The 10968-nt window shown below is 38.4% G+C and overlaps 3 protein-coding genes across 7 annotated transcripts; 1 reads left to right on the forward strand and 2 right to left on the reverse strand.

Moving 5' to 3' along the window:
* Positions 1-104: 104 nt before the first annotated feature.
* On the reverse strand, positions 105-517 carry LOC112158399 (apelin receptor B; the record flags this gene model as incomplete). The annotated part of the gene is given in 1 exon segment (XM_024291735.1): positions 105-517. A coding segment is annotated over 1 exon segment (359 nt), but the record flags the coding sequence as incomplete, so codon positions are not given.
* Positions 518-4333: 3816 nt separating this feature from the next.
* Positions 4334-7765, forward strand: baalcb (BAALC binder of MAP3K1 and KLF4 b; the record flags this gene model as incomplete). Its single annotated transcript, XM_036210622.1, is given in 5 exon segments — positions 4334-4453; positions 5280-5429; positions 5502-5735; positions 6880-7079; positions 7161-7765. Coding segments are annotated over 3 exon segments (546 nt in total). The 3' UTR covers positions 7326-7765.
* nme6 (NME/NM23 nucleoside diphosphate kinase 6) lies at positions 6297-10796 on the reverse strand. Of its 5 annotated transcripts, none has more exons than XM_024291728.2 (6): positions 10564-10796; positions 10254-10349; positions 8774-8909; positions 8581-8620; positions 8287-8447; positions 6297-7962 (listed from the first exon to the last, which is right to left on the reverse strand). In XM_024291728.2, exons 1-6 carry the CDS (start codon positions 10609-10611, stop codon positions 7805-7807), a joined length of 639 nt encoding a protein of 212 aa, XP_024147496.1. In that variant the 5' UTR covers positions 10612-10796; the 3' UTR covers positions 6297-7804. The 5 variants fall into 5 exon arrangements, with proteins under 5 accessions (XP_024147496.1, XP_024147498.1, XP_024147497.1 ...); XM_024291730.2 differs by having other exon boundaries at positions 10254-10426; positions 10564-10795; XM_024291729.2 differs by having other exon boundaries at positions 6769-7962; positions 8851-8953; positions 10564-10793.
* Positions 10797-10968: the final 172 nt, after the last annotated feature.

Here is a 10968-nt window from a genome sequence, read left to right on the forward strand (position 1 = left end):
TTTTTGCAACCCAGTGGTACTTCCTATATGGAACACGGAAGTAGGGGGGCTTGCTCTGTCCAGTTATTTTATATACAGTCTATGGTTGAGCCAGAGAGAAGATTAGCAAGACGACTAAAGGAAGCAGGAATCCAAACAGAGTTGATTTGATGCTCAAGGCGGAAGCCAACACCATCTCCATCCTCTCTTTTTCTGAGTCATCCAACTCTGATCCAATCAGGATGGAGTAATCCATCTGACAGGAAAGGATGGTCTTTCTGGAGTCCAGCTCCATCTCCCTGACAGAGCGCAGCAGCAAACCAGGAAGAGCCAGGACCCCCGCCACCACCCACACGCCGCCGAGAACCCAAAACGCTCTGGAGGGCCTGCTCCGTGGTGGCTGCTGGCTGGAGGGCTGGCGTCCGGTCAGAATCCAGTACCGCTCCAGACTGAGCATGCTCAGGCTGAAGACGCTGGCGTACATGTTGAGAGCCGTGAGGAAGCTGCTGATTTGACAAAAAGCCTCCCCAAAGATCCAGTGGTAATTCTCAGAAGTGTAGTTTTAATTGTAAATTCTTCTATACATGTCCTTCATAATCAGAAAATGTTTAAGGAACATGTTAAAAACACAGAAAACACAAAGCAGCCAAAGCTTATCAAATATGTTATTTTATGTGTACATTCCCTAAAAATCCTTTAATGCATTTTATGTTTCAAAATAAAAGATGAAGTGTTTGTCTTCATTCAAATAGATATACCCAAACTCTGCAGAGTAACACAGAAATTTCATGCATTTACTCATCTCTTAGAATGTTTTTTTGGACTTTTTTTAATAATGCAATTCAGAAAAAAAGAAAAAAAGTATTATGGCTACAAGGAAGATTGTTCCCTTTCTCTGATTTGTAAACATAAAGACATTTATGAAAAAAATCTTAAAATAATTGGATTAGAAACGTGGTAAATGTTTGCTGTTGTGTTTACAAAAACATCTATTTTCCTTTTTTTCTTCTGAAAGAATGTATTATTTTAAGTAATAACTGATGTAATCCAACTAAGAAATTATGTAAATGTAAGTTGTTTAATTCCATATCTTTAAGTTGATAAAAGTGAAATAATCTTGTCTTTTGACACATTTTGACACTCATGAAAAGTAAAATAATTTTGGTTTAAACTGAAAGTCTTTGTCCCCCACCTTTAGCTTTTACTCAGCTGTGTGACTCTGACATAAGTTATGACTTGATGGTCGTTGGAGTGGTCACTAGAGAACAGGGCACCTCCAGGTCAGCATTGAATTACACCGTAAATACAGAGGATGCTCGGATGCTCCCGAGGGGTCACGCTGCCATCAATCCTTTGTGGTGAGAATAGAAGACTTTTGAGCAACATTCCAGGCCTTTCTCTCATCTAGAAACTCACTTTTAGACGGTGGGAGGGACAGACCTGTAACTTCTTCTGGAAGAGGATCCTCTGTCCTAAGCTAAGTGAATAATTAACATAAAACAACATGGCAACCCAGATCTGAAAAGCCCCTTTAACAGAGTGGCAGCAACTTCAGGTTGTACATATCTAAAATAAGGACTTTTCATGTATTGAGCATGTTAGGTATTCCAGTGTAGATTTTCTTGATTTGAAATTGTGTTTTACCTAAAACAGGTGATTCAAAGTAATCAAAAGTTTTTTTGGACAACCCAAAAACGAAACTTAAGAGTTTCTGTTTTATTTTATTCTTTTATAGAAAAAAAAATGACCACACATTTTAATGATCATCAACAAAAGCAGATTTGAAAAGGAATTGTAAAAATAAAACAAATAATAACAAACAAAATAAAACTTCAATTTTTGCCTGTTGAAATTTCAGAACACATCATGCTAGTAAGTGTTCTTGCTAACATAACAACATAAAACATTTACCATAATAAATACTTCAAAGGGAGATATAGATTTATAATCACAACCCCAACACTGACTTTCATACCGCTATATTTCAGCAAATTCAAATAGATCATATGTGTTTTTATTAAACTTGTGTGCTAGCATGTGTTTGTGTCAGGCTAACATTTTGGCTAATGAACAACAAAACTACCTTGACATCACCGTCATACATCCTCTTTGCGCAATCACTAAAGTCTCGTTCATGTCCAGGAGCCCGTTTGTCCACGAAAATCTCTCAAATTTTACTGCTGAAAAAATTATTCACAAAGAGTTTAGCTGTGTCACCGCCCCACCGGTACCCGGCAACATGACCGGTACGACAGTTACTATTTAAAGACGCAGCCGCTCAATTTAGACAGCGGTAGCACAGTTGTGCCGCAAGTCTGTCACACCCATTATATATTAAGTCTATGGTCACACCGTGTGTCACGTGACCAATTTCGTCACATATTTCCCACCATGCAGCGCGACTCAAAACGTATCTTTGGTAAAGAAAAACCTTTCAAAGTTATATTTACTCTTCTTTATATTTTATTTACAAGTCATATATAGTATATAGTTCATGTTTGCCAAAGCACACTGCGATTAAAAGCGCACCGGAAGTGAAACCATGAGTTTACAGTATAGCTTGACACACCCACTATAAATACCGATCAGCGGAAATGCTGCTATCGGGAGAGTTGGTTGGATAGGGTGTCAACCCGTGTGAGTGTGATAGGTGGACCGGCAATATGCGTCTCAGTGCCGTAGGCTTGAATGCTACAACACTTACATTGTGCAATAGCACGCCCATGACAGGTAACGTAATGACGTAACAGATAATACACCACATTGTGCTGTACTGGCACGCCCATGACAGAAACACGTGATAAAACGCAACACATCCTCAGCACTGAGCGTCATCGCCGGACCTAGGCCCCTGCGGGCATGGCACCCTGTCTGGATCAGCTCTCTCTTTTTTTTTTTTTTCAAAGTATGACTGAAGCCACTCTCATTCTTGTGAAAAAAAAATATAGAGATGTCAAAAACTTTTTGCTATTCGAAAATAAACTTAAAATCTTCTGTTTTTTGGTTTCAAAATTCAAAATTTCTTATTTTTCAGTTATAAATCTTATTTTCACCAGAACTTTTGGCCCCATTGATGCGTTCTGAATCCATCTAATCAAGTACTATTGAAGTTGTTTGAGCATGTTAGGTATTCCAGTGTTGATTTTCTTGATTTGAAATTGTGTTTTACCTAAAACAGGTGATTCAAAGAAGTTTTTTTGGACAACGCAATAACAAAACCTAACAGTTTGTTTTCATTTTTTTAAAGAAAAAAAGGAGCAGACATTTTAATGATCATCAACAAAAGCAGATTTAAAAAGGAATTATAAAAATAAAACAATGGAACATATTACAAGAATTTATTTAGGAAGCAGAAAATCATTTTATTTTTCTGGTAAAAATGTTACATCAAAAATAAAGAACACTGTTTTTTTCCATACTCTTCTAGTCAAGATGTTAGCATAGAAAATCATTGCATCTCACAGAGGTTTTTTTAATGATATCTTATTTAGTAGCAGAATATTGGAGACAGTTCAATGGCTTCTCATTAGAAGGCCTCCTCAGCCACTACAAGCACCCTCTCCTCTGCCTCCCCATCCTCTAACCTATGGGTGTCCTTAGTCCTCATGGGAAAAGATGAACTTTTGTCCTCTTTCTCTGTAAATTCATCAACCCCAATGGCTTTGGTTTCTCCTCTTCTTCTACACCTTCCACACAACGTGAGGAGAGCTCCTCTGCATCTCCTCCGGAAAGACGGATCACAGGCTGCGTAGAGGAAGGGGTTTAGACAGGAGTTGATGTAGGCCAGACAGGTGACGTACGAGTGAGCAGCCAGTAGGCTTTGGTCTAAAGAGCAGGAGTAGGTGACAAATCCAAACTCCAGCAGCATGGCCACGGTTTTGTTGACATGCAGGGGCAGCCAGCACAGGAAGAACGCCATCACTAAAGTCACAATCACACGGAGGAGTCTCCTCTGGTGTGGGCGGTCGGTACCAGGCCCCCGTCCAAAATGTCTGCTGAGGAGTTGGGCCATAGACTGTAAACATAATTATTTTATATACAGTCTATGAGCAGACAGCAAAACACCGGAGCACTGCTCCCAGAATCCACCACGATCGTCATCTGTCAATCAAAAGCCACGCCCCCTCATTAAGCGAAAATAAATCCTGTTTAAAAAAAAAAATAATGACAAACTTAGGAAAAAAATTAATTCCCCTCAGAGTTGTCATGGAACAAATATGCAGCCATTAATGAAATAAGAACTTTAAGCACCACGTATTAAAGGGGTTTATTAGAGGGCGGAAAATTAGGATTTTAACATGGGAGTCAATGGGAATTTGCTCACTCTAAAGCACCTGCCTCTGGTCAGTGCCAGTACTGCAACGTTTTGTTACTTCCTGGTTGGCTTCACGTTCCGCCTGCCAGTGTTGAGGGTTGGTAGTGACACGCTGCAACAGGTTGGTTTATGTCCATGCTGGATTTGATGGTGTATGCGGTGCGTTACTGTCTGTTTTTGAACGCAGAATGCTAGTAAAAACAGGTTTTTGTGGCTTTTTATAGAATCGGTGCATCTGTCGTGATTTTTGCGCTAGCTCGCTAACCGCTAGCATCGCCGAAGATACAAATATCATATGCTATTTATTTACATGTTGAACTAAAAGGCTAGCCTGTACATTTTTGTCGTCCAGGAGTTTATAATGGGTCACAAATTGGATATATTTAGGTAAAAGGTTCATTCATAGCGACCTACTTACAAAAAATAGATATTTTTAAATATTATTTTCTCCTGGTTTTGTAGGAGTCAGATAGTGATCACATCTATAAAACCTCCAAATCTTAATCTAGTTTGCAGTGGAGCAACATTTTTAATCTTTTGAAAAAAATGTTTTCATCAAAGAAAACAAAATCTGTGTAAAATATAGTAGCTAATAAATCACATAAAAAGCAATATTTACTATTATATTCACCTAAAAGTTTTTTATTATATATTTAAAATGCTCAGAGAAAATGCTTTAAATGTCCCCTTTTATTCTTTAAAATCCTATTTAAGAGCTTCACAGTAAAATGTCATTTGATGGAGACACAAATGTCAGAAAGTGACTAAAAAGTGTACTGTCATTTAGAATAATTAAAAATAAGTAAATAAATGGTTTAACAACAAACGACACAGTAATACTGAGATTTAAATTTAACAGTAGTTAAAAAATACACAAAAATATATCTTAAATCAAGTGAATATTTAATATAAATGTATATCTCTAATTTGAAAAGAACTGTACATCTAAAGAAGACACAACTGACTTTTTTCCCTATTATTTTAGGTGGCTGCATAATGGTTGGTGTTTGGCGGTCTTCTGGTCTCCTTGGCCCAGTTGATCATCAGAAGATGGTCGTAAAGGAGGTTATCTGAGTCAACAGGAAGCCCAAACTCATGAGGGCTCGTAGCTGCTCACACAGCTTTCCTCTGAGCTGTAAGTCTGTTTCCTTGGATTAACAAATATAAATCTTTAAATTCACAATAGACCTATTTTCTTTTTTATCAGCCCTTGAAGGTAAATCAAGCTTGTAGGTGACGGTGTTGTTCAGAGGCTGAGTTATGGGCTGTGGGGGGAGCAGGACTGATGCTCTGGAACCTCGCTATCTGGAGAGCTGGACCAAGGAGACGGAATCCACGTGGCTCACGAGTACCGACACCGACATCCCGCTGTCATCCATCCAGAGCATCCCGTCTGACAACTCCGAGGTCGGCTTCATCTCCGAGAAGACCATCAGCCCAGGTAAGGAGACTGTGTGGTTTTACATGGTTGACTAAGAGGCATTAGGTTTATTCAGTTTAAACTTTATTGTTTTGCAAGTCTTTTTTAACCAATATATGATGAATTAATGTTTGATCATATTTTGGAACTTTTTACACCGGAGCTTCTTAAGGAAGTACGGAAAATGAACAGTGTGCTGGAAGACGAGATGTTCTCCCTCTTCATTCAATCTATTTTTTGTTGGTGGATTTGTCTTTTCACACAAACCTGTTTGTGTGTGTGCACGTTTTCTTTGAAGCCACGAGAAGATGACTCAGTTAAGGGGTAGATAACACGCTGCTTCTAAAGCCAAGAGCGCACACACGTCTTTGCTCTCATGGTAACAGATGCAGCTGCTGGTGAATCCAGGTTGATGTAACGAGAACAAAAAAAAGACTTCTACTTTGAAAACACAAAAAGCACATCCACAAATGGACAAATTGGAGGAAATCTTTGCACTCTGAAGACTCCTTCAATGTTAAATGTTAGTGGGGACTTTACTAGCCTATAAGGAGAAGGTTGTGAGTTCAAGCCCAGGTACAGTTTTTTTTTTTTTAGGAATAGCATAGATCGAACTGTGTTTTCTTAAAACTGTTCTCTACTGTCTGGCTTTTTTTTAATGTTTTTAATTTTAATTTTTATTATGTAAATGCTGTTTTTATCCAAAATATTTCAAAAAACGTGTCGTTTTCTAGTACATAGTTTCTTCAGAACAGCAGAAATTAATTAAGAATTCACCTTTGAGTTGTGGGTGGAACTGTTGGTACAAAGCTACCTCCCCCCCCCTTCCCATCGCTCATAATTGAGCTCTCTTTAAATGCTAGCTTACAGCTCCATACACTGTCAACCTAACTTTACCGGTGCAACAAAAATGTCGAGCAATGTTGCAACTACATGGATCTACAAGTGGCTGCATCCGAATGGATGGAGCTTATGGCCCACCCAGTGTATTTTCAATGTCACAAATACAATCCTGATTCACAACAAACGATTTGAATAAAGAAATACTCAGAAATGCTATTTTAATCTTAACTTTCTTTATAAGTATCAGAAAAATATCTCAATTACATGTTAAAAACACCAAAAAAACAGGTTCTCAGGTTTGCAATCTTTGTCTTCATTGCAGTTCCAGACTTTTTTGAAGATGGCCTCCCTCCTCCTGCTCAGGCGTACCTGAAGGTCTGCTCGGCCGTGTCTGAAGCCAGTCTGAACGATGCAACGCCCAGCAGCCCCTCCTCTATCTTGTCCTCCCCGAAGCAGGAGGCAGCTTCACCGCCATCGGGAACCACAGTGCAGCGCAGAAGTGTTCTCCACACAGAGGAAATCGTAAGCCTCTCACACTTCATGTTTTCCCTTTTCAAAGTAAAATCCTCAAACTATAAAAATGTTTTTTTTCCTCATTTATAGACAAAATGGCAGGATAATCGGATGTCGACCAAGCAGGTGACCATTACCGTGACACAGAGCATCCACCAGGTAGACGAAAACGGAAAAGTGAAGAAGTCCCTCACAACATATGAGATCATGAAACCTGTGGAGACTCTAAAACAGGTGGCTCCTCAAAACACATGAAGGCAGGACTGAGTGAGGCTTAACACAACTGTGAAATGAATGTGTTTTTTGTAAAGAAATGTTTGTCTACAGCTTCATATTTACATATGAATCACGTGCCAATTATAATGTGTTATTGTATGTTTTTACATGAGAAAAAAATGTATTTGGTCATAAAAATAATAATTTAATTGTGCCATAATAGTATTTATAAAAGACAGGGTGATTAAAAACACTTCTTGCTGCTTTTATTAAATAGTGTTCAGTGCTATCATTGTATTTTTTCATGTTTATTGTGAATATTTATGTTGGGAAAATGTTTTACAGTCTGTACGACTCAGGAAAGTGATGTGAAACCGGCAGCAATGATCGATCAGGCTCACTGCACCTTGTTATTTTGCACAAATCAGTTTATACTTTGTGTTTTTTTCATCAAATAAAGCTTTATGGTCCAACATGAATTTATAAGAGATTTTGTTTGAATGCTACACAAGAGCCTTCTAAGGTTGTGTTGCTGCGGAAAGAGTATGGACCTGGTTCTGATGGTCATAAGTAATCTTTCCCGATCGGAATAGCGGCTCTTCTTTCTCCATCCAGTCTGCCTGGTGGAAATCTGGGAAGAAGAAGCTTATTTCTCTCTGAGCCGACTCTGGAGAATCTGATGGAGGAAAGAAAAAAAATTCTATTTAAAACTGATGAACGGTGGTTACAGTTCTGTAGATTAAAAACTTTGCAAAAAGCAAAAAAGGGCTTTAAGCTTTTAGGTTTGGAAGAGCTTGTTTTGAAACCTCTGAACATACAAGCCCCACTAATTTAGCTAATTTGGTATTAATTATCCTTTTTTTTCTGCTACTGATTCACAACGATTTGAATAAATAAATACTCAGAAATGCACTTTTAAGCTTAATTTTCTTTATATATGTCTACAGGAAAATGTTAAAAGCACTATTTTTATTGAAGTGGATCCTACAACCTCTCTAACCTGAGCCATGAGTTGTGTTTCTTGTATCAGTGAGCCCAAACTGGGCCCTGATGGAAGTCGGGTCGGTGTATCTGGCTCTGAACACTTTGGTCGGTCCCATCAGTCCCCTCCAGTGACGGATCGCATCTTCTCTGGCTAAAATGTACGCTCGCATCGGACCACTGGGAAGAAATTTACACAGATGGTCAAACGTTTTTAGGGAAAATGGGCAAAAATAAACTTTAAATTGAGTCCTGTAATCTGAAAGCAACAGGATTAATATCAGTAATTGATTTTAAAGACATGGAGGTTTACCTTGACATAAATTCAACAAGTCTTTGATAGAAGAATCGGCCTGAAAATGAAAGCAAAACAGGATCATCCGTGTTCACTGTTTAGCCCTTTTTTCTGAATCACTGCACGGCAGTTTAAGAGTCTGCATTTTAGCAGCAAAGTGTAGGATGATTCACTTGTTTTTGCAAACGGCCAATTCAGGCTGCTGACTCACTTTTGGTCACATGGATAAAGAACAGCTTGCCTTTGCTCATTTCAGAAAATCTGGACGAGCACCTGCTGTGTGCACACCTGAATGCTCGGCGTAAAACTTCTCTGAGTCCTGCCGTTCCCACGCCAGATCCTTGCATCTGACAATTATAAAATCATTATCTAGAATTTTCTGGTGAAGAGCCTGAAAGATAAAGCAGATATTTGTAATATTTGTAAAAAAATGACTTTTATCAAAAAAAGAATAGAATGATTCAACCAAAATTCCATCAGTGGGAGCTACAGTGAAGCAAAACACAGATTCTGTAAGCTGGTCCCCCTGAAAAGTGAAGAGGTTCATCAGAGATAAACCTTAACTGAAAAAAAAAACGTAGTATGACTTTTTAAAGAATGTATTTGTATGTTGGAGCAAGAAAATACAACTGTGGGTCAATAGCAAAAGTTCATCTCAATATTCTAAATAATCCTGGTTGGTCAAAGGTGAAGACCAGGGTTGAAGATACTGTAGATCTTCCATGCAGATCTTCTAAGAGCTGTGTTTTGGGGCTGTTCCTGGGCAAGACAGGCTTTTCAACTCCCTCCACAGATAGAGGTCCAGAGCCTGGCTACACCACCCCAGAACCTTGAATTGCTTTCTAAATAACCACTCCTTTGTTTCCCAGGTGTTGAATTTGGAATTTTTTTTTGGAAGAAATGGACACGTTTCCTTTTCCATTTTCTCACTGATTTTTGTCCAAAATCTCATCATACATGTTTCCATTTGACCTTTTCTTTGCAGAAAGGTAGACCCAGAGCCCGATGTTTCTATCCACATCCAGTTTTCTGGGCTGTTTCTTTATAGCTCTAAAGATCATTTGTACCCAATAAGGTGGAGCTCCAAGTGGTGGGAGATCGTGTATCTCTTCTCATAAAGCTGCTTGCTTGTTGTCGATTGGTTCATGTTCCTGGTGTCCTTTGACAGCTCTTTGGTGATGGTGGAGAGGTTACAGTCTGACTGTTTAAGGGAATGGACAGGTATCTTTGATAAAGTTTACCAGTTCAAACAGACATTAAAAGTCCTATCATGCTCAAACCTTTAAGAGTAAACTATATCCATATAAATGATCATATATTACCTTTGTCCCACTAAAGAATTAATTTTTATGAAATATTAGTTATTTTTGTTAGCTATTTCCCTACCCGGAATGCCTCTGCAGTGTGTCTGCATTTCACTCACGAGAACAAACAACATTTGAAGTATTGCAAAGATGGATGTGGATATGAAATGAAAGCCTCTGCAGAACAGGAGTTTGCTATGATACGTCTGTTAATTTCCCTGATGTTTGATCAATAAAGCTGTCTGTTTTGCTCTTTCATCCAGTTTTCACAAGATAAGGCTGCTGTTTCAGGTGAATATCATACCCAAAATATATCCCAGATTCAGAATTACATTTCCATTTTCAATTATTTTTTGAAAATTGTTTGGATTGACAGGGAAAGCTGACCTCCATCATCAACGGATGAGCCATAGCATCAGGCTTAATGACCGCCAGGGTGAGCTGCAGCACTTTGGACAGGTGGCGAGCAGTCAGTAACATTTTCTGGTGAACAAGGCACACAACTAGCCATCAACCAGAACACGTGCAGAACAGAACCCACATGGACTCCTGTTTACACGCTACTCAGATAGAAACAAACACAAGAAATACACAGATATTCAGCGTGGTGAATTATTGTGAATTGTTTAACTATCGATAAAAATAAAAATATATATGTTTGGCTATTTTAAACAACCCATCAATTCATTTTACTGACCTGTGTGGGGGGTTCTGTCCAAAACAAGCTGCTGACGAGAAGACGCATGCGCAGGCTACACGCCCACTATTCAATCTGAATTAAACTTCTAATACCCTACATAGAAATGATTTATTTTTATATTACCATTCATTTAATCTAAAATATTATAATTTAATTGAAATCATAGTTTTAGCTCGGATCAAACCTCCTCATCGTTCCTGTCCGTTTGTTAAAACATTCCCCCCGGAACAAAAGCTGTAGAAAAAAAGTGTTCCTCCTGTGAAAAGAATAAAGGAAACCATATAAACCACAAATAAATGTACCAGTATCATATAAAAAAATGATTCCGTTTTTGTTTTTTAAAACTACGGATTTTTGAAGCAATAAAACGTAAAGATTTATTTTCAAATATTAATATACACC

This window comes from Oryzias melastigma, linkage group LG24 (assembly GCF_002922805.2).
Source record: "Oryzias melastigma strain HK-1 linkage group LG24, ASM292280v2, whole genome shotgun sequence".
NCBI lineage: Eukaryota > Metazoa > Chordata > Actinopteri > Beloniformes > Adrianichthyidae > Oryzias > Oryzias melastigma.